A 24,448-nucleotide genomic window follows, 5' to 3' on the forward strand; every position below is an offset into this window, starting at 1 on the left:
AATGGCCCAGACCATTTGAGATAGTTTTTCTTTTTTTCTTCCTCTGTTAATATTATGAGGTCCTCAGAGATTGGGATAACATAGACCAATTTTGTTAATGAGGAGCTCTGTGCATTGAGCTTTTAAGGCCATGCAAGAGTAAGTAATAATTAGCCAGTGCCTCCAGCCTTCCAGGGTGCAATTCTCAGTTAGGCTTTATATCTGTGTCTCCTCCTCCCAGAGTCATCATCTGCATAATGGGATTCATGCCTATGTCTGTCTTCCTGTCAGTTCTGAGGACAGAGCCTTTGCCCTCATCATTCACCAGGCAGGAGAGGACAGTGGATCCAAACTCCTAGGTCATGACCCATCAGAGATACAGCATGGACCAGTGTGTACCTGGAGAGGTGGGGGATCGAGGAGGGACTGTTGGGAGTTGTTTCCTCATCAAGACAAGAAGAGTGGTTGGGGTAGCCAGGAGGATGCTGATATGCAAGTTTCAGCTCAGTGGCCTATGAAGTTTATTTTATTTTTTTTTTCTGCTGGGGATTTCAGAACTCTCATTCAGAATTAACCTCTCCTCTATCACCCATTCTAGAATCCATAGGCATCACCCACAAGAGGGAAGGCAGTAGATCTCTTTGAACCATCCTCTAAGCACTCCAAAATGATCATGGGAGAGTTCCCACTATGGCATAGTGGGATGAGAACTCAACTCAGGTCACTGTGGAGGCACGGGTTTTATCCCCAGCCTAGTGCAGTGGGTTAAAGATCCAGCGTTAACACTGGCATAGTTTGCAGCTGTGGCTTGGATTCAGTCCCTGGTCCAGGAACTTCCACACACCACCAGGTTGCCTTAAAAAAATATGATTATGGATGTCATCATTATGATCATGATGGTGATGAAGAGAGTAAACATAATATCACAAGACATTATTGAGGGTTTCTTTGTTACAGTCTCTGAGCTATGCACTATGTAGCCTTTAAATTTTCATCTGCATAATTACCAACAAGATAGAGGTACATATGTTATCATTATTTTAGAGTTGAGCAGAAGTATTCTTATTTAATTTGGTTCTGGGTTAAAAAGGAGTGAAGTCAGGTTTGGATCTGAGCAGTGAGACTATTCACAGGGTAGGGGACAGTTGTCTTTCTATACAATTTCATTTCATGTGGACACGAAGTGTGGTTAGTCCAAATTGAGGTGTGTTTTGCAGGCTTTATATATGTGCATAAATAAGGTTTGAAATCACTCCATCACTGTGCTACAAGGGTGCTATGGCATTTCTCCCTATAACCCAAAGGATTTGGATCTTTGTTGCAAAAAATCCATGGGCAATATTAGCAGCAGAAGTGTTTAAAGATCATGGCCTGTTTTTATGATGCAGATGTCAACATGACATACAATGACTGCTTTCTCTTCTCTTCTTTTCTCTCCCACCACCTATCTCTTTCTCTCTCTCCCTCTCTCACAATTCTCTAATGACACCTCTCATTGAGCAACCACATAATGTACCTGTATCTTACACAGGTGCTCTTTCCCCTGAGCACCCATGGAGGGCAATGCCTGGTTGAAACACACAGCCAGTCAAGTTAAGAGTCTTTTCCCTGACCCTGGTGTCAACCACAGCTTCATTTGAGGACATACAGATAGGTCTGGATTGAGACACAAGACCCAGGGCCACATTAAGGGAAGAACCAATCCCATACTCTTGTCACAAATGGCCAAATAACTATTGAAACTCCTACATTAAGTTAGTTAGACCTGTAAGAGAGGATTGGAAGGCTCAAGACATGCAGCTCAGTGCAGTACAGTCTGAAGGTGAAGCTTGAAAGCAGGCAGCAGAGCCAGTGAGCAAGCCAGAGCAAGAGCAGAAAGACCTCTGATGGTGGTGGGCATTGTCCCAGTGCTTCACTTGCTGCAGTGGACACTGTAGAAATAGCATAGACTCCCATGCAAAATTTGGCTTAGATGTTGAGACAGAAAATGCTACACATACAAGAGGGTGTAAAAGGTTTTACTACTCAGCTGAAGATCTCCCTATCTTGGAAGAACATAGAAGGCCCTCAAAGTGGTTCTGAAATGGCAGAAGAGTTCAAGGAAAGTGGCTGGTCTGGGGTTTAAAATTTTTTTTTTAGTTGTGGTAAGAACATGTTTCCCGAGTGAGAGTTCCTGCATGTATGCTTAAACTGACTTGGTTTAAATCTTCCAAAGGAAGGAGGAAACTTCACCAAAGGAAGGAGGACCTGGACTTTATTATCAGCTTTCCCAGAAGTTAAGCAGAGGGGAAGAGATAAAAGTATGACTTAATCCTACTGTATAGCCCAGGGAACTATATCCCATCTCTTGGGACAGAACATGATGGAAGATAATATGAGAAAAAGAACACACACACACACACACACAATATTTTCTGTGTGTGTGTGTGTGTGTGTGTGTGTGTGTGTGTGTGTGTGTGTTTGTCTAGGTCACTTTGCTGTGCAGAAGAAATTGACACAACATTGTAAATCAACTATAATTTAATTTAAAAAAAAAAATCCCCCCAAACCCCCAAACAACAGCAACAACAGCAAAACACACAAAAAAGTATGGCTTAAAAACTGTCAGCAACCAAACATCACACACACAAAAACAGAGCCCCATGCTTTATTGTGTAGCTCTTAGAGTTTTACAAATGGTTCAAATCAAGGGAATTAATTATACTGCATTTCGAGAAAATAAAGTAAATGTGACCGCCTATCAGAGTCTTTTATTTAGGATATTTTTTCTTTAGAGGAAAGGATATTTCTTAATCCTATGGTTTCCTTGAAAGAATGGGAACTGGTATTTCAGTGTGCTTATGGAGGGTTTTTTTTTTTTTTTCAGGTTTTAAAGTTTTATTGAAGTATAGTTTATTTACAAGGTTGTGATAATTTCTGCTGCACAATAAAGTGATTCAGTTATATATGTACACACATCCACTCTCTTTCAGATTCTTTCCCCACATAGATTATCACAGAATATTGGGTAGGGTCCCCTGTGCTCTACAGCAGGTCCCTATTGGCCAATCATGCCGTATAGTTTTTTCAGTCTCTAAATATCCATATGTAAAGTTCTTAAACCTATTCTTTCCAATGGTACATGTAATAACAGATGAATGGAGAAAAAAAAAACAGGGAGAAAAGAAGTTCTAAAAAGGGTGGGTTTGTTATGACAAAGAAATGTTGGTCTTCAAGTTAATACCTTATTTATGAATTGCTTGGCTCCAAAATAGAGACACTCTGATGGGGTACCTGTATACTTGTTTCCTTTTATATCAACTCTCATCTATTTTTCAGAAAGTGCCTCTGCTCCACAAAACCACAGAATTTCACAGGTGTCTTGGAATTCCTCCTCCTGGGGCTCTCAGAGGATCCAGAACTGCAGCCTCTAACTTTCCTCCTGTTCCTGTCCATGTACCTGGTCACCGTGCTGGGGAATCTACTGATCATCCTGACCATCAGCTCTGACTCCCACCTCCACACCCCCATGTACTTCTTCCTCTCCATTCTGTCCATGGCTGACATCGGCTTTACCTCTACCACGGTCCCAAAGATGCTTTTGGACATTCAGACTCACAGCAGAGTCATCTCCTATGTGGGCTGCCTGATTCAGTTGTCTTTTTTTAATCTTTTTGGGTGTTTGGACAGTGCGCTTCTGAGTGTGATGGCCTACGATCGCTTTGTAGCTATCTGTTATCCCCTGCACTACCAGGTCATCATGAACCCCCGCCTCTGTAGCCTGCTGGTCCTGGGGTCTTTTCTGTTCAGCCTTTTGGACTCCCAGCTGCACTGTGTGATGATGTCACATCTTACCTTTTGTACCAAAGTGGAGATTCCTCATTTCTTCTGTGACCCTCCTCAACTCCTCAAGCTTGCCTGTGATGATACCTCCACCCATAAAATAATAATGTATTTCATTGGCGCCATTTTTGCTGGTATTCCCGTCTCAGGGATCCTTTTCTCTTATTCACAAATACTTCCCTCCATTCTGAGAGTCCCCTCATCAAGTGGGAGGTACAAAGTCTTCTTCACCTGTGGCTCTCACCTGGCCGTTGTTTGCTTATTTTATGGAACAGGTATTGGGGTGTACCTCAGCTCAGTTGTCTCATATTCCCCCAGGAAGGCTGTAGTGGCCTCCGTGTTATACATTGTGGTCTCCCCCATGCTGAACCCCTTCATCTATAGCCTGAGGAACAGAGACATCAAGAGGGCCTTGCAGAGGCTCCTCAAAAGTACAGGCTAATTTCAATGCTCAGGCCATTTTTTTTTCATCTGTGAATTAGAAATAATTGAACACCAAACTTCTGAATTGGCAAACATGCCTGTTTAGTCACATATGTTTTGTGGTTCATGTTATTCATCTATACATGACTTATTTTGGCATATTTTTGATGGGATTAAGAGTATCCCGGATTTTTAAATTTTGTATTATAATTTATTTGCAATATTCTGTGGCCATATCACATACCCAATGTCATCTGGATTTTCTTAAATTTAATTTTACTGGAATATAGTTGATTAACAATGTTGTATTTGTTACAGGAGGGTGGGAATAACATATACACACTACTGTACAAAATATATGATTAACAAGAACCTACTGAATAGCACAGGAAAATCTACTCAATGGTTTGTAATAACCTGTATCAGAAAAATGAATGGCTATATTTACATATTCTGGATCTTGTATATGTTAAAATCACTGCATGATTGAATGTCATTACACCCATGGAATCTTCTGTATTTGTCACCTAATAACCAGGCATCTTATAGAAATTCACAACTCTTTTTTAATGTATATTGAACTTTCTCTTTGTTCTTTTTTTATGACCACACCTGCAGCATAGGCTCTCCTGGGCCAGGGGTTGAATCAGAACTGTGGCTGCAGCCTACACCACAGCTGCAGCAATGTTGGATCCTAACCCACTGAGTGAGTCCAAGGATTGACCCTATATCTTCACTGAAACATCATTGCAGATTCTTAACCTGTTGGGCCACAATGGGAACCCCTGTATATACAATTTTCAATCATTTTCATGTCCATGTCTATTTTCTATAAAACTTTAGCTTTGATCAAATATACTGATGCAGGTATATGGGAGAATAGATATCACTTGTCCTCAGTCTTGGCATCATATTGGAAACATCTGATGAGCTTTAAAAACCCTCCTGCCTGAGTACCAACATTATGAATTAAGATTGTGTGTGTGTGTGTGTGTGTGTTTAGGGCCTCACCTGTCGCATATGGAGGCCCCCAGGCTAAGGGTCAAATCAGAGCTGTAGCTGCTGGCCTACACCACAGCCACAGCCACACCAGATCCAAGCCATGGATGTGAGCTATACCACCACTCACGGCAATGCCGGATCCTTAACCCACTGAGTGAGGCCAGTGATCAAACCTGTGTCCTCATGGATGCTAGTCAGATTCGTTTCCACTGAGCCATGGTGGGAACTCTTGGATTAAGATTTAATTGGACTGTATTTTAAAAAAACTTTTTCATCCTAAAGTGCAGCATAAGAGGTACAGTGTCACATCACTAGTTTTTCATCCAAGATTGGAGGGGATGCTCTTCCTTTAGTTGAACTCTTAATGAAATTGGCTCTCATCCACAGGCCATTGTGCAGAGAAAACACATCTAAAACAGTGGAACTATGTTCAGTGTGGTGAGCCATGGCACTTATGATCTGCAAGGTACATGAAAACGGGGTAGTGGAGGGAGCAGCCAATTCACTCTACAGCTCAGATGCTCTTTGGTCCTTATATTTATTGACTGTAATTTGAGCAGGATTGTAGATGCTATTTAGTTTCTGCTTCCTTCTTCTTCTCCCTCTCCCTCCCCCTCCCCTTCCCTTTCACTTTCCCTTTCTTTTTCCTCCCCCTCATCCTCCTCCTTTTCTTCTTCTTCCTCTTCCTCTTATTTCCTTCTTCTTCCTCTTCCTCTCCTTCTCCTCCTTCTTTTTTCTTCTTCTCCTTCTTCTGCCAAGCATATAAACTAAACATGATTTCAGACATACAAAACAAACTTAGTTACCAAAGGGGAAAGTAGGGGAGGGATAATTTAGGAGTTTAGGATTAACAGATATATGCTACTATGTATAAAGCAGATGAAAAACAAGAACCTATTGTCTGGCACAGGGAACTCTACTCAATCTCTTATGATAACCATATGGAAAAGAATATGAAAAATAACATATATATTCATGTATAACTGTATCACTGGTTTGTACACCTGAAACAGATACAATGTTGTAAATCAACTACACTTCAATTAAAAGTAAATAACAAAGAAAGAAGAAAATTTTTTTTTCTTTTGGATTGGAGAATGAAAAAGAATGACCAATTTTTTTTTGGGGGGGGGTTGCTATGCCTATGGCAAGTAGTAATTCCTAGACCAGGGTCTGAACCTGTACCACAGCAGAGACCTGGGCTGCTGTAGTGACAGTGCTGGATCCCTAACCCACTGCACCACAAGGAAGTCCAGAGCATGACCAGTTTTAACAGCACCCCAGGTGGGTCTCATATGCAGCCAATGTAGAGGACTATTGAATTCTGCCAGACTTTTCATACAAAGATAACTTGTATGTCTTGGGTCCTTTATTGTTCATAGTTAGATCCTGAAGATCTTTAAATAATCAGAGTTCATAAAGAAGAAGATAGAGTATTTACCTTAGCAATGTCAATATGATTTTTCTCAATATTCCTGGTATTATTTTTTCACCTATATTCTCTTTCCATGCTCTACAGCTGGTCATATGTGCTGGTTAATCAGTTTGGAGTTTCTGCTCCAAACTCACCCTTTTATGCTTAAGTTGTGGTGTTGTGATGGGAGATGGGCATCTGTAAACCACTGTTCTGAATTTCTATCTGGTTTCTCTTAGGTCCTTCTAATTCATGGTCAGTAAAAGTCGCCATGCCCTAACACCCGGCATTTCCCCAATACCCCTTAACCTGGCATCGTCACCACTTCTTTCAGTGACCACGCTGTGTTACAAACTTTTCTTGTGTGCCTTTCATCTCTCAATAATTATTTAACCAATTACCTATATTAACTTATCTCTATTAAAGTAACTAATGTGATTTCCTTCTCTTGATTGAACCCTGACTAGTAAATCACAATATGGGGGATAAAGCTACATTGTGAGAGGCAACTGGAAATTTTCAAAGTGAACTTAGCATAAAAAAAGGTGATCGTAATGATATGGCTTAGTTTTGGATATACAGTTGAGGTTTAAAGTACTGGTATAGTATTCCCAGTTACTGTGAGATTCTAATTGTACCTGTAGATCATGGTCATGTATAGTCTTATCTTATTTTTATTACTCAAGGATAGCATATGATCACATCCTCAGCAAATGGGAAATCTTTCCTTTCACTAGTAGCCACCTTATTAGGATTCACTTTATAACAATTCATCCTTCTTTTCCATCATGATTAATCTGTTTTGTGGATCATTCTGTTTTCTGCTACATACTTATGTACCCCTAGTCATATCAATCTTCCCTTTAGAGAAGCTACATATTATTTCTGAGATAACAATCTGTGATTTTTGAAGAGCTATCCAGTAACAAGTTTAATTTACTCAGCTTTAAAATATTTTATTGTCATACAGTTGACTTAAATGTTGTGTTAGTTTCAGGTGTATAGCAAAATGAATCAGATACATACATATCCATATATTTATATCTATCTATAGATATAGAGATATATGCATTCCTTTTCAGATTCTTTTCCCATATAGATCACTACAGTAATTTACCCTGCTTTTACCAAGGACTTAAATTACCTACAAACTTCACTAACAATGAACTAGTATCTGATTGACTCCTCCCACTAAGAAATTACTTCTGTTTAATATTAGACTTTTCTGCCTCCCAAGCATTTTAAACGCTTCAGCCCTCATAGTTCTTCTCCAATATTTCTCATTACTCCTGTTATTTGGTCATTTGGGCTCTTAAAATATTCTTCTGCCTCTTATGCACACACACATAATTAGCATGCTTTCTCTCATATCCAGTTATACAGGGTAAATATTCAAGGTTTCTTTATATCAGTTAGCTAGAAACCAAACTCTGAGTTCCTCATATAGAGAAATCTGAACCAGATGGGATGAAAAGAGAAGATATAGAGGTTACCACAAACCATGATTTTCATACACTTCACTTTATCTCACTATATAAGCCAAAAAGCACATTTTATTTATTTATTTTTAAAATTTTTTGTCTTTTTGCCTTTTCTAGGGCTGCTCGCACGCCATATGGAGGTTCCTAGGCTAGGGGTCTAATCGGAGCCGTAGCCACCCGCCTATGCCAGAGCCACACAACACGGGATTCGAGCCACATCTGCAACCTGCACCACAGGTCACGGCAACGCTGGATCCTCGACTCACTGAGCAAGGCCAGGAATCGAACCTGTAACCTCATGGTTCCTAGTCGGATTCGTTAACCACTGTGCCACGACAGGAACTCCCAAAAAGCGCATTTTAAAAATGACTTCAAGGAGTTCCTGTTGTGGCTCAGTGTGTTAAGGACCTGTTGTCTCCATGAGGATGCAGGTTCAATCCCTGACCTCGTTCAGTGGATTAAGGATCCACATGCTGCAGCATAGTTCACAGATGCGGCTTGGATCTGGCATTGCTATAGCTGTGGTGTAGGCCAGCAGCCTCAGCTCTGATTCATCTCCTGGCCCAGGAACTTCCATATGCCACAGGTGAGGCCATAAAAGAAAAAAAAAAGACTTCAGGAGTTCAAATACAAAGATTCTATGAATAATATGTTTGGAGAGACATGAACCCTTTCCAGTTGAGCAGAAATCAGAAACTTCTAGAGATCCTTGTTGAATTGTTCCTAAAATGGCTGTAGCTTCTTTTGGCAAAAATAAAAGAACTCCATTGTTTTTTCCTTTAAAAAATTTAAATGTCTCTTTCAACATATGGCTCTAACACACACACAAAAAAAAACATATAAACAAGCACACTAAGAACTAACTCTCTACCCCTCTACACCCCACACCCAAAAAAGGTATTAAAAAACACAAAAAAAAGATTAGGTAATTTCAAAATTGAGAGTTACCTGAATTATGACAGCATGCAAAATTTAAATTCTAAGTGAGTCCAAGTAGTATAAAGAGTTTGAACTTCAGGACATGAGGATGGCCCCATGCAAATCAACCTGCACAGCAGAACCACTGCTGTTCTGTCTTACTGAGTCAGCAACGAGATCTCAGCATCTCTATGTTATTCCTAGGCAGTTTATCTTGAGATAAGCAAGAAGTCTTTCCAACAATAAATATGTAAGACTTATTACCAATGTGGAAAGTTTTGGGAGACCTCTGTATTTAACAGAAACCAGGGAGACTTCTTATGACATGGCCAGGAGCAGCATGGTGGGGTCTGGAGAAATATCTGAAACAGAGCAACATCTTTCATGTAGCAGTTCTCCAGTAAAGGTCTTTTGTTGTTGTTGTTGTTATTGTTGTTGTTGTTTTTGGAGAAGTTGGTGATGTGAAGAGTTGGGGACTATGTTGTATCTGCCTTTTTTTTTTCTTTTTTGGCTGCACCCATGTCATGCAAAAGTTCTCAGACGAAGGATAAAACTTGTGCCACAGCAGTGACAGTGCTGGATCTTTAACCTGCTGAGCCACCAGGGAACTCCAAAGAATCAGGGATCATGTTGAAAAGCAGAGAGACATCTCTAGATTGTTGTGCTTAGAGGTCAGATTCCTGGTAGAGGATAAAGTCTTTGTGATGCGCAGCTTCCAAGAGGTTCCCAATTAACACTTTCACCTGTTTTTCCTTTTTTCTTTTTGCATTTTAGGGCTATATGTGCAGCATATGGAAGTTCCCAGGCCAAGAGTGGAATCAGAGGTGCAGTTGCCAGCCACGGCCACAGCCATGGCAATGGCAGATCTGAGCTGCATCTGCCACCTATGCCACAGCTCATGGCAATGCCAGATACATCTACTCAATGAGCAAGGCCAGGGATGGAACCTGCATCCTTGTGGATACTAGTTGGGTTTGAAACCCATTTAGCCACAACAGGAACTCTCTCACCTGTATTAATGACCTTTCATAGACACATGTAACTAGAGCTAGTGACTTATATCCAATGAAACATATTTGGAAAAATATTGGTGTGTCATTCCAACATTAATGAGTAAATACTCAAACTTTCAACCTCGCTAACCCTCTTCTGCCTTCAGCTTTCACAATGTCAGAGGTCCAGGAGAGAAGTCCATGTGGCAAGAAACCGAGGGATGCCTATGGCCAACTGCACAAGAGGAACTGGATCTTGCCATTGCCATATGAGTAAGCTGGGAATCAAATACTCTTCTGGTCCAGCATCTATATGACTGTAGTATCAGCTTACATTTTATTTATTTATTATTTATTTTATGGATGTTTAGTTAATTTACAGTGTTGTGTTAGTTTCAAGTGTACAGCAAAGTGATTCAGCTATACATATACATATATCCATTATTTTTCAGATTCTTTCCTCTTTTAGGTTATTGCAAAATATTGAATATACTTCCCCATGCTATATGGTAGGTCCTGTAGGTTATCTATTTTATACATATGTGTATGTTAATAGAGTCCTAATTTATCCCCCCTTTCCCCTTTGCTTTCCCCTTTGGTAACCATAAGTTTGTTTTCTATGTCTGTGAATCTATTTCTTTTTTATAAATAAGGTCATTTGTATTTTTTTTTTTTTAGATTCCACATATAAGTGACATCATATGATATTTGTCTTTGGCTCACTTCACTTAGGATAATAATAGTATAAATATAGAATTATTTCATTCTTTTTAAGGCTGAGTAATATTCCATTGCATGTGTGCATGTGTGTGTGTATGGGGAGGTCCATTTATTCATGGTCACTTAGGTTGCTTCCATGTATTGGCTATTGTAAATAGTGTTGCTATGAACATACAGGTGCATGTATCTTTTCATATTATGGTTTTCTCTGGATAAATGCCCAGAAATGGGACTGCAGGATCATATGCTAACTCTATTTTTAGTGGGTTTTTTTTTTTTGTATTTTTGTCTTCTTAGGGCTTCACCCATGGCAAATGGAGGTTCCCAGGCTAGGGGTTGAATCGGACCTAGAGCTGCCAGCTTATACCATAGCCATGGCAACATGGGATCCAAGCTGTGTCTGCACCACAGCTCATGGCAACGCCAGATCCTTAACCCACTGAGCAAGGCCAGGGATCGAACCCACCATCCTTGTGGATACTAGTTGGGTTTGTTAAGCACTGAGCCATGACAGGAACTCCTATTTTTAGTTTTTTGAGGTATCTCCATACTGTTCTCCATAATACTAGCCTATGTTTTGAATGTATACTTCTGTGAGGCCCCCTGAAGTATTTAAGCAGATGGTCAACCTCCTGATGATACATGTATCAAAATAGATAGTTGTCTACTATCTACTGTACCAATATATATCAATACAGCAGAAAAATAAGAACATGTGTTGTCATTCAAAGTAGCAAGAAATATCTGCCTCCAATGCCAAAATCCATTTCCAATGCTCAAATTCACATTGTCAACCAGGACAATTAAAAGAAAAATAGGAAGTTCTCCTTGGAGATGTAAATTTTAACTTAAAAATGGAAATATGTATGGTTCTAGATATAAAAGACCTAATTCTCTCCAAATTTTATTCTTAGTTAATGGATTTGCAGATTTAAGGCATTCATTATTTACTTTTAATTGATAAAATATTGTGATTTTTATAAGAGCCCTATAACTTGGGAGTCAGAAGTGAGTCATAGAGTTGAGCTTTCTCCTGAGATGAGGATGGGTCCAACAAACTCTTCCAAGGATATTCACTTTTCTCCTTTTCCTCTTTCACTAATATCAGCAAGAACTCAGAGGCCGGGAGAACGTGGACCCATTTGGCTAATTATGAGCTCTGTGCACTGAGCCCCCAAGGTCCCACAATGGTAAATAATCACTTTTGCCTTCCAGCTCTTCAATTTCTGGTTCCAGTCCTGTGGGCTTCATTCCTATATCTTCTCCTCCCAGAGTCATTCATTGCCTGTATCAGAGGACCCATGCCTGAGTCTATCTTCCTGCCAGCCCTAAGAACAGAGCCTGAGTTTTCATCACTTACCAGGGGTTTGGTTATTGTCATTCTTTGGTCATGCCCCAGCAGAGATGCAGAGCAGCTGGGTAAGTTCTCAGGGAGGATCTGGATGCAGGAAAGGCTGGAAGAGAATTTTTTTCCCTTTATCATCAAGCCAAGCAGGGCAGCCATAGGGGAGGGAATCAGTATCCAATGTTTCAACTAGAGGTTTATGAGGTTTAAATCCTGGTTCTGATGAGGGTGCAGGAACTCTCATATACAATTTTATTTTGATCCCACACTGATTCTAGCTCCTATAGACATCTCTCCCACCACAGCAGGAAATACGTCCTTCTATACTATCTGCGAATCACTAAAATGATCATGAAAGTAATTAGACAATGATGGAAATGATGACGTTGATCACAACATCATGAACATTTTTACATATGGTTTCCAAGTGCTGTAAGTTTTTTTTTTAATTTTATTGCTGAACCTGCATCATATAAAAGTTCCCTGGCTAGGGGTCGAAGCAGAGGTGTGGCTGCAGGCCTACACCACAGCCACAGCAACACCCAGCTGGAGCCACATCTGTGACCCGCCAGATCCTTAACCCACTGAGCAAGGCCAGGAATCAAACCAGCATCCTCACAGACAATATGCTGTGTTCTCAGCCAGCTGGTCCACGATGAAAACTCTGAGATAAGCATTTTTAATGCAGCTTGTTACCTTTTATCTATATGAATCTCTGAAAAAGAGTGATATGTATTATCATTATTTTACAGTTGAGGACAGGATAACATTTGTATGTAGTTGTATGTAACTATAGTCTTGGATAGAAAGGAGTGAAGTCAGATTTGAACCCAGCAGTCAGACTACATTCCTGTGGCATCTGGACAATATTTTCATCTGTCAGTCCAACTTGATACTTCTCTTTTCTGTCACTACAGGCAGAGACCCACTGTTCACTATGCTCTTCATTTTGGGGTTTCTATGAGACCACAGTGGAGAGGAGCAGGTGGCACCTGTTGTATAAGTTACAGGAAGTGGATTTCCCATTGTGGCTCAGTGATAATGAACATGAATGGTATCCATGAGGACTCAGGTTCAGTCCCTGGCCTTGCTCAGTGGATTAAGGATCCGGCGTTGCTGTGAGCTATGGTGTAGGTGGCAGACGTGGCTCAGATTTGGAGTTGCTATGGCTGTGGTATAGGCCAGCAGCTGCAGCTCCAGTTCAACCCCTAGCCTGGGAACTTCCACATGCACTAAAAAGCAAAAAAAAAATGATAGGATTAGGAAATTAGCTGAGATCAGAGGTGAAGGTCACAGAACATATTGACACAGTAATTCAGGACAGCTCACTCTCTCTTTCTTTGACCTGCTCCTTGACTTTGCTTTAATATCTACTTCCACCTTCATGCTTAAAAATTTTATTTCCTTTCAGTCTCTAAGAGAGACATAAATTCAGAGTTCTTGCTTACATACTTAGTCAGGAAACAGAAAACAGTTAACAGATATACCTTGGGAAACATACTTCTGAACCTCAGCTTAGACTCTCAAGTGGAAGGAAACAGTGGACATGGTCAGTGCATGGGCTTCAGAGACCCTCCATTTACTTTTAAATCCATCTGTTCTACTTATTATCTGTGTGACCCAAGGCAAGTTCTTAGGATTTCTGGGCCTCAACATTATCATCTGAATTGATCTACAGTTGATACAATGACAATTACTAAGCACTAAACATAATAAGTACTAATATGTGAATAACTATGAGATAGATGCCTGCAGTAAGTATATTTTGGCCTTATCATTATCATCAACTACCATATATTCAAGTAATATGAAAGTTTTGTTTTCCTCAGAGCCCTGAGAAAACATTTTGTTTTTGTCCTCAGACAAGTGGTTTCCGAGTGCCTGGAGGGAAACAACCGAATCACATTAATTTCTTCTTTTTATTTATAGCATCTTCATTCATAATGACCCAAATAAGGAACTATCCAAATGTCTCTCTGTGAAAATAGATAGACAAAATTTGACAACAGTAACATAAAGGAACAGACTATTAATATAATGGAAAACACTGATGGAGCTCGAAGGCATTATAATCATGAAAAACTCTGCCTCAAAAGATTATGAACTTGGTTCATTTTTTTAAATCAACTATACTCCAAAAAAATTAACTTAAAAATGAAACAGCTTAAAAATTTATAGTTTATAATTACTTACTACTATTTTAATACATTTTATTTTTTTAATTTTTTTAATAATTTTTTTTTATTTTCCCACTGTACAGCAAGGGGGTCAGGTTATTCTTACATGTATACATTACAATTACATTTTTCCCCCACCCTTTCTTCTGTTGCAACATTTAGAGCATCATTTTGAGTTAATGGTTATTATTTATCATCTTATTTTAATGCTTTGGGATACATAACTCAAAATCTAAATCTAAGATCAGTTTATTTCAGTTGGTTTAACAGGCATTACAACTGAAAAATATAATTCATAAATTTATACAGGGTCAAATAAAGTTTAAAAAAATCACATTCATTTTTGATTCCCCAGAGCTTATACCTTTCTTGGCACACAATAAGCTGCAATCAAAACAAAAATTTTTATTAAATATTGAACACACCCTCCTTTTGTTCTCAGAAACAGAGCTTAGGCAATATGACTTACGCATGGGGGGTGGGTTCTTCCTCCTAGAGATGCCCCATAACACTGGACAAATAATAAAACAGTGCTTGGTATATCTATGTCATACATTTTTTAAAAGGCCTATCATTTTCTACTTAATAGAATCTACCATATTCAATTATTAATGTGGAAATTATCTTTAAAGATAGAGGTATTATTCTGTGAATTATCTTTAAAGATAGAGAGAGGTATTATTCTGTGAACACACGTTAAGATTTCTATTTCTATTTGTGATGATTGTTGTACACCTATAAATGTAATAAAATTCATTGAGTAATTTAAAAAAAGATCCTATTTATTCTATAAATGAATGCCCTGGGACATAATGGGCTTCTCTCTCTCTGTAGTACAATAGAATAAAGGTCCTTGTAACTATCTTGGGAATTGAATTTCGTCAATAAACCCACTATTCCAACTATGATTCAAACTCTGATTTAAGGGTTTTTTTAAATTTATTTATTTATTTATTTATTGTCTTTTTGCCTTTTCTAGGGCTGCTCCCACGACATGTGGAGATTCTCAGGCTAGGGGTCGAATCAGAGCTGTAGCCGCTAGCCTACACCAGAGCCACTGCAACGCGGGATCCAAGCTGCGTCTGCGACCTACACCACAGCTCATGGCAACGCCCGATCCTTAACCCACTGAGCAAGGCCAGGGATCAAACCCGCAACCTCATGATTCCTAGTCGGATTCGTTAACCACTGAACCATGGTGGGAACTCCTTATTTATTTATTTAAATTTTTTTTTCATTGTTTTTTCCCCAATGCAATTTTTTTTCTAGTGTACAGCATGGTGACCCAGTTACACATACATGTATACTAAGGGGTTTTCTTATCAGATCCAAGCCATAGCTGCAACTCAAGCGTCCATATCCTTAAACCACTGTGCTAGGCCAGGAATCAAACTTTGGTCCCAGTACTCCCCAGATGCTGCTGATCCCATTGTGACACAGCAGTAATTCCTCTGCTTCTGTTTTGTAGAGAGGCTCATTTTGCCATATTTTATATTTTTATGTTTTATATTTTACATTCCACATATAAGTGATATCACATGGTATTTGTCTTTCTCTTTCTAGTTGCATCCATGTTGCTGCAAATGGCTTCATTTTATTCTTTTTTTTTGTCTGAGTAGTCTTCATTGTATATATGTACCACATCTTCTTAATCCATTTATCTGTCAATGGACATTTAAGTCGTTTCCAAGTCTTAGCCATGGTGAATAGTGCTACAATGAACATAGGAGTGCATGTATGTCTTTCAGTGAAAGTTCTGTCCACATATAATCCCAGGGGTTTGATTGCTAGATCATATGGTAGTTCTAGACTTAGTTCTATGAGGAAACTCCATACCATTTCCATTCCCACCAACAGTCTAGGAGGGTTCCATTTTCTCCACTCTCTCTCCAGCATTTCTAATTTGGTGACTTTTGATGATGGCCATTCTGACCAGTGTGAGGTGGTATGTCATGGTAGTTTTTATTTGCATTTCTCTAATAATTAGAGATGTTGCACATTTTTTCATGTGCCTACTGGTCATCCTTATGTCTTCTTTGGAAAAATCTCTGTTTATGTCTTTTGCCCATTTTTTGATTGTTTTATTTTTGTTTTGTTTTGTTGCCGTTGAGTTGTTTGTATATTTTGTAGATAAAGCGCTTGTCAGTTGCATCATTTGCAATGATTCAAACTCTGATTTAAAGATTATGGCTAAATATTTATTAAGTACAAACCTTTGTTAGGTTCCACACAGGTTCTAGAGGTGGGTGTTATTCTTCCCATTTCTAGATAAGGGATATCAGCACAGAGAGGTGGAGAGATTTACACAGACTCCATGTTCAGTACTTGAAAGACATGAGATTCAGGCAAAGGTCTCCTGACTTCCATCCCAGGGATCTTTCTCCACCATTAAAGCAGAATAATTGTGTTCTTTTCAAACATGCCTTAGTCCTAGATGAAAAAATGGAGGAAGAACTATGGGTTCCTTTTCTCAGTATTTGGTTAGCTTATCTGTGAAATAGAGATATGGGTCAAGTGGTTTACAGGGAACTTCATTGTATGAGTATTGTTCTTAGTGTTTTATGAGTAGTCATGGATTTTGTACCCCATCTTGGATATCTCAGATATGGAAATATTATTCCCCATACAAGATGCAAATTTTCATATTGATCTATAATGGAAAGACAATTGTTCAGCAGATTTCAGGGGATCTTTTTTTTTGTTTTTGTTTTTTGTTTTTTGTTTTTTGTTTTCTTAGGGCCTCACCTGAGGCATGTGGAGGTTCCCAGGCTAGGAGATGAATCAGAGCTGTAGCTGCCAGCCTATGCCACAGCCACAGTAACACAGGATCCAAGCCATGTCTGCGACCTACACCAGAGCTCACAGCAACCCCAGATCCTTAACCCACTGAGCAAGGCCAGGGATCCAAACCACATCCTCATGGATACCAGTCAGGTATGTTAACCACTGAGCCACAGTCGGAACTCTCAGGAGATCTTTCTAAGTCTGTACTTGGACAATAGTAGAATATAGTTGATTTCACCTGATTTTTCTATTGGGAAAACAAATGCAATGAATTTTTAAAAAATCAATGACTTTTAATGCACATATTTTATAGAAATTCTCACTTGTGTGATATGGAGAAAAGCACAAGTATATTCTTTTTTTCTGACAGAGATGATAGAGGCTGGAAAGCCTCAACCTTTCTTTCCTTCTTCCTTTCCTTACTCTTTCTTTTTTCTTTCTTTCCTTCTGTGTAGTTTATTTACAATATTATATTAGTTTCAGGTTACAACATAGCAATTCAACATTTTTATAGATTATATGCCATTTAAAGTTATTACAAAATAATGGCTATATTTCCCTATGCTATACAATGTATATTTGTTTATTATTTATTTTATATATAGTAGTATGTGTCTCTTATTCCATATCCCTTTCTCACCCCTTCCTCATCTCTCTCCAGTTTGGTAACTGCTAGGTTGTTCTCTATATCTATGAGTCTATTTCTGCTTTGTTATATACATTCATTTGTTTTATTTTTTAGATTCCACATATGTGATAACACAGAGTAGTTGTTTTTATCTGACTTACTTCACTAAGCATAATACTCTCTAGCTTCATCCACATTGTGCAAGTAATTCATTAGAAACAAGATTTTTCTTAGAAGTCTCATGAAATTAAAAATAAAATGAAATTTATCTTCACATAATGCTATGCATCATTTAAAGTATTTGGAATAAATATATGTATTTCACAGAAAACATCAAAATGAAATATTCTGATTTAATCAGAAATTCTACAGAAATAATATATGTGGTATGATAGTTTTTAGGTAAATTTCAAGAAAGATGCATATAGATACATAAATAAATACTATGGAGACATTGGAAGGAAAATAGATCCTCCAAAGTCATGACAGTGTTTGTCCTTGGGCAACTGAAATACTGGGAGATGGGGGTCATAAGGGTAGAGAGAGCCCCAAAACAAAACAAAAACACCCCAACAACCCAGTCTTATTAGTATGAATGATAAATGATAATGAATATGAGTTCCAATCCTACATGGGTATAAATCAATTTATCAGTTAATATCCAAAGGAAATGAAATCAATACGTCAAGAAGCTGTTTGTACTCTCCCATTTATGACTGCATTACTCACAATAGCCAAGATGTGGAAACAACCTAAGTATCTATCAATGCATGAATGGATAAAGAATGTGTTATATAAGCCACGGAATATTATACAGCCTTTAAAATGAATAAATCCTGCCACTTGTGATACATCAATGAACTCTGAGAACATTATGCTTAGTGAAGTTAGCCAGGCACAGAAAGACAAATATTTCATGGCCTAGATTATGTGTAGAATCTAAACAAATCCAACTCATGAAAGAAGAAAGTGGAATGATGGTTGCCAGGAGTTTAGGTGTGGGGGAAATGGGGAGATATTGGTCAAAGAATATAATGTTTTAGTTACATACACAGGATGAGTAAATTCTGGAGGTGTAATTTACAGTTTGGTGACTGTAGTTAGTAATACTGTATTGTATGCTTGAAATTTGACAAGAGAGTTAGTTGATCGTAGGTTTCTCACCACACACACACACAAAAATTGTAACTATGTGAGATAATGGATCTATTAATTAGCTTGATTGTGGTAATCATTTTACTATGTATATATACCAAAATAATCACATTGTATACCTTAAATAGGTATAATTTTTACTTATTATTATACATAAATAAAGCTGGAAAATGAATTCTACAGAATGTATTATTAAATATTTATAGTTTAATATTGGTAGAGGTTAATAATGGTAATAATAATAATAGGTAATATTAATGGATCATTTGCTAAGTGTCTGGCAGTGGTTCTTTATCCTGGCTATATTTTAGTATACTCAAAAGATGTTTGTACAAAGTTTCTGATTTTATTGATTCTAGCTGTAATCACTACAACAGAACTTCTAAAAGATCCATATGTAATGATCCTGGTCAACTAGCATTGTGAACCACTGTCTAAGCACCTCATCTTTATTTTTTAACTTCTGACAGCAACCCTATAAGGCCGATTCAATTATATAACCACATGTTTATCATAATATTTCTGTTCTTTTCCCATTTGCACATTTTCCAAATTAAATCACATTTTGACCTGCAAGGAGAAATGAATACTCAATTGACTTTAGGGAGCTGAATTTAGGAGGAATCCAATAAAGAAAGATTGAAATGAAAAGCATTTAAACTGGTATCAAATTTTTAATTTCAGATTTCAGACTTGGATTTGGTTGTAAATTTCTTAACGGTATATAATAAGGTTGGATTTGATGAGAAATCAACCGTTCACAAATTCTTTCAATTATAGATACATTTAAGAAGTTTTATCAAGCCTCTACCATCTAAAGCAAAAAAACAAACTCAACCTCAGACATTTCCCTGAGATAATACAGTATTGATAGGGGGAAAAAAACCTGCAAAAGAATGAAAAACAGAAGTTCCTGTCGTGGCTCAATGGAACTGAACCCAATTAGTATCGATGAGGATGAGGGTTCAATACCTGGCCTCGCTCATTGGGTTAAGGATCTGGCACTGCTGGGAGCTGCGGTGTAGATCACAGACTCGGCTCGGTCCCATGCTGCTGTGGCTGTGGTGTAGGCTAGCAGCTATAGCTCCAATTAGACCCCTAGACTGGGAAGTTCCATATGCCACACCGATGGCCCTTAAAAAAAGAAGGAAAAAATGAAAAATAGGTACAGCATATTTATTAAAAGTTAATTATTGCTAATCAATGGTGCATTGTAAATTAATACTATTTTTTTTGTCTTTTTAGGGCCACACCTGAGGCATATGGAAATTGCCAGGTTAGGGGTCTAGCTGGAGCTGTTGCCACCGGCCTACGCCAGAGCCACAGCAACACTAGATCTAGCCATGTCTGTGACCTACAGCACAGCTGACTGCCACGCCAGATACCTAACCCACTGAGCGAGGCCAGGGATCGAACCCATAACCTCCTGGTTCCTAGTCAGATTCGTTTCTGCTGCACCACTTTGGGAACTCCTGTAAATTAATACTATTTTATTTTATTTATTTATTTTTTTGTCTTTTTTGCTATTTCTTTGGGCCGCTCCCGAGGCATATGGAGGTTCCCAGGCTAGGGGTCGAATCGTTGCCTACGCCAGAGCCACAGCAACGCAGGATCTGAGCCGTGTCTGCAAACTACACCAAAGCTCACAGCAATGCCAGATCGTTAACCCACCGAGCAAGGGCAGGGACTGAACCCACAACCTCATGGTTCCTAGTCGGATTGGCTAACCACTGCGCCACGACGGGAACTCCTAATACCATTTTAAATCATTGCTGTGCATATAACAAAAGCATATTTATCAAATTATGATGTTCAGAAAAAAAAATTTATATATTTGAGTTATATTTGAACAGTTTGACCACACAACTATACATTTAAGTGAGTACTGATCTCTGTAAAACATAGGTGTCATAACCAAATTATGGAAAAAATGAAATAACTGCCATATAAAAATAATATCAGAGTTTAACCATTTGCTTCTAATTTAGAATCCTTAACGTAGTTTTAGCTCTCCAAAGGTTGTATTCCAAATCAAGAGAATTTGTATAAGATTAAGGGCTTTGGGGATTTTCTTATATATTTATTTATTTATTTTTATTTTTTAATTGCATTTATTTTTTATATTTTATTTTATTTTCCCACTGTACAGCAAGGGGATCAAGTTATCCTTACATGTATACATTACATTTTTTTCCCCACCCTTTGTTCTGTTGCAACATGAGTATCTAGACAAAGTTCTCAATGCTACTCAGCAGGATCTCCTAGTAAATCTATTCTAAGTTGTTTCTGATAACCCCAAGCTCCCAATCCTTCCCACTCCCTCCCTCTCCCATCAGGCAGCCACAAGTCTGTTTTCCAAGTCCATGGTTTTCTTTCCTGAGGAGATGTTCATTTGTGCTGGATATTAGACTCCAGTTATAAGTGAGATCATATAGTATTTGTCTTTGTCTTTCTGGCTCATTTCACTCAGGATGAGAGTCTCTACTTCCATCCATGTTGCTGCAAATGGCATTATGCCATTCTTTTTTATGGCTGAGTAGTATTCCATTGTGTATATATACCACATCTTCCAAATCCAATCCTCTTTTGATGGACATTTGGATTGTTTCCATGTCCTGGCTATTGTGAATAGTGCTGCAATGAATATGCAGGTGCTTGTGTCTCTTTTAAGTAGATTTTATACATAGAACTTCCATATGACCCCACAATCCCACTCTTGGGCATATATCCGGACAAAACTCTAATTACATTTATTTTTTTAAGGATATAGTTGATTCACAGTGTTTAGTCAATTTCTGTTGTACAGCATAGTTACCCAGTCATATATATATACCTGCAAAAGAAAAAAAGAAAATTATCATATTATCTTCCATTATCGTCTATCCCAGAGACTGGATATAGTTCCCTGGGCAGTAGGACCTCATTGCTTATCCATTTTAAATACTTTTGAGAGCTTCATAGTGTCATTTAATTAGGATAATTTTTTCTTAAAGAGAATATTTATTATTTAATTTATTTTAAATTGGGTGCTGATACTGTACTGTGTTCATGGATGGTTATATAAAAAATTCCTTGCTTTTATAACATTTTCCAGCCTAATAGCTCTAAAGTGAGTGTGTATAGAAACAGGTGAATAACCCAGACATAAATAGAAACAGTTTTAAGAGCTCAAATAGAAATATTGCTGAAGGTAGTGTTCCTCCAGTGTGAATATTTTACTTGTGAATTGCTTGAATCAAAAATATATACAGAGTTCCCATTGTTTCTCAGTGGAAAGGAATTCGACTAGGAACCATGAGGTTGCAGGTTCAATCCCTGGCCTCTGCTCAGTGGGTTAAGGATCCGGTGTTGCCATGAGCTGTGGTGTAGGTCACAGAAGCAGTGTGGATCCTACGTTGCTATGGCTGTGGTGTAGGCCAGCAGCTATAGCTCCAATTCCACCCCTAGCCTGGGAACCTCCATATGCTGCTGGTGTAGCCTTAAAAAATTATATATGTGTGTGTGTGTGTATACACATATACATACATACATACATACATACATATACACACTTATCTGTGTGTCTTGTTTTGTTTTATTCCAACTACCTCTCTCTCTCTCTTTCTCTCCCTCTCTGCTGTACCCACAGCATGTGGAAGTTCCTGGGCCAGGGACTAAACCCACATCACAGCAGTGGCCCAAGTCACTACAGAGACAATGCTGGATCCTTAACCTGCTGTACCACAAGACAACTCTCAACTATCTCTTCTTTTTCAACAGGTGTCCCATCTTTGAACCACAGAATCTTACACATGTCTCAGAATTCCTCCTCATGGGACTCTCAGATGATCCAGAACTTCAGGCCCTTCTCTTTGGGCTCTTCCTGTCCATATACCTGGTGGCTATGCTTGGGAACTTGCTTATCATCCTGGCGGTTATCTCTGACTCCCACCTCCACACCCCCATGTACTTCTTCCTTTCTAGCCTGTCTTTGGTTGACCTTGGTTTCATCACCACCACAGTCCCAAAGATGCTGGTGAACATCCAGACACACAGCAAATCCATCACCTATACAGGCTGCCTAACTCAGTTGTCCTTTTTTTTCCTTTTTGGGTGTTCAGATAATCTACTTCTGGCTGTGATGGCCTATGACCGGTTGGTGGCCATCTGTCACCCACTGCACTACCTAGTCATCATGAAGCCCCGCCTCTGTGGCTTGTTGGTCCTAGTGTCATTTTTCAGCAGCTTTTTGGACTCCCAGATCCACTGCTTGATGGTGTCACAACTTACCTTCTGCACAAACGTGGAAATCCCTCATTTCTTTTGTGACGCCCCTCAACTTCTCCATCTTGCCTGTTCTGACACTTCCACTGATAATATATTAATCTATTTTACTGGTGCCATTTTTGGTGGTATTCCTGTCTTAGGGATCCTTTATTCTTATATTCAAATTGTTTCCTCAATTCTGAGAGTTCCATCATCAGGTGAGAGGTATAAAGCCTTCTCCACCTGTGGCTCTCACCTGTCAGTTGTTTGTTTATTTTATGGAACAGCTCTTGGGGTGTACCTCAGTTCAGCTGTTTCATCTTCCCCCAGGAAGGAAGCGGTGGCCTCAGTGATATACTCCGTGGTCATCCCCATGTTGAATCCCTTCATCTACAGCCTGAGGAACAAAGACATCAAGAACGCCTTGTGGAAGATTATCAACAGAATAGCCTCACCTCAAGATCTGTCTTATCCTTTTGGTTCATAGGACAGGAAAATGTAGCAAAATCCAATATTCACAACAAGAAATTCTGAATCTGAAGTCGCATGGTGTATGGGGACTCATTTGTCTCCTTGTCATTTGTTTACTCAGCTGTTCCTCTTAGTATAACTCTAATAAATTGGGAGATTACTTTGGATTTACCACTTAAGTCATAGTCACTCCAGGGCTATGCACAGTATTATCAGTGCACTTTCCCACTTTCCTTGTCCATTACCCAGAACTCTTGGTCATGAGGTCTCTCATTTCTCTCACTGCAAAATAATCATAGTGCTCTCTTTTTTGTTATGTATATCTTCTATACTTTCCTATTACTTTTTCCTATTTGTTCAGAGAATCTAAACCCTACATTTAGAACAAAGACTTCTATGAATATTTACCCCTTAATAAACATGAGAAGATTCTTGAGCAGGTAGAGTGGATATCTAATACCTTGTCTAAACCTTTGGAAGCACTATTAATATTTAGTTTGGATAATCAGTTATCAATTGTGACCTTCCTATGTAAATTTCAGATGCATGATGCCCAGGGAGTAGATGTGAGAGGATCTATCAGAGCAAAGAGGTTTTTCCAATTTTTCTGATAAAAATCCTTTCTATTCCATTTAAAGTTTCTTCAATTACATTGCATAGGTGACTAAAGTTCATACATTGTCATCAACTATACACCAATAAAAATTTTTTAAATCCTGAAGAAGATGATATTCAGCTATGTACATGGATATTTTATTACTGTATAAGAATAGTTTAAAATTTTAGTAGACGTTTGAGTCTAGAGTGTAAGAAGCTTGGAAGTGGCCACTCATTATCACAATAACTAAAAAGCTGAACAATTTAATAACATTGGGATATGATTAACATATAA

The 24,448-nt window shown here is 38.6% G+C and overlaps 2 protein-coding genes across 2 annotated transcripts; both read left to right on the top strand.

Annotated features, from left to right (window-relative positions):
• LOC110259650 (olfactory receptor 7E24-like) lies at nt 342–4,243 on the top strand. The gene is made up of 2 exons (XM_021085133.1): nt 342–370; nt 3,298–4,243. The coding sequence occupies exons 1-2, from the start codon at nt 342–344 to the stop codon at nt 4,241–4,243; spliced, it is 975 nt and encodes a 324-aa protein (XP_020940792.1).
• Nucleotides 10,207–23,572, top strand: LOC100521772 (olfactory receptor 18-like). The gene is made up of 2 exons (XM_021085134.1): nt 10,207–10,304; nt 22,600–23,572. The coding sequence occupies exons 1-2, from the start codon at nt 10,207–10,209 to the stop codon at nt 23,570–23,572; spliced, it is 1,071 nt and encodes a 356-aa protein (XP_020940793.1).

The sequence above is a fragment of the Sus scrofa genome, chromosome 2 (genome assembly GCF_000003025.6).
Source record: "Sus scrofa isolate TJ Tabasco breed Duroc chromosome 2, Sscrofa11.1, whole genome shotgun sequence".
NCBI classification, from domain to species: domain Eukaryota; kingdom Metazoa; phylum Chordata; class Mammalia; order Artiodactyla; family Suidae; genus Sus; species Sus scrofa.

Coding starts and splice junctions, on each gene's coding strand:
- LOC100521772 (XM_021085134.1), top strand. CDS start 10,207: ATGTCAGAGGTCCAGGAGAGAAGTCCATGTGGCAAGAAACCGAGGGAT. Junction 10,305..22,599: donor ATCTTGCCATTGCCATATGA/GTAAGCTGGGAA, acceptor CTTTTTCAACAG/GTGTCCCATCTTTGAACCAC.
- LOC110259650 (XM_021085133.1), top strand. CDS start 342: ATGACCCATCAGAGATACAGCATGGACCA. Junction 371..3,297: donor CAGAGATACAGCATGGACCA/GTGTGTACCTGG, acceptor TCTATTTTTCAG/AAAGTGCCTCTGCTCCACAA.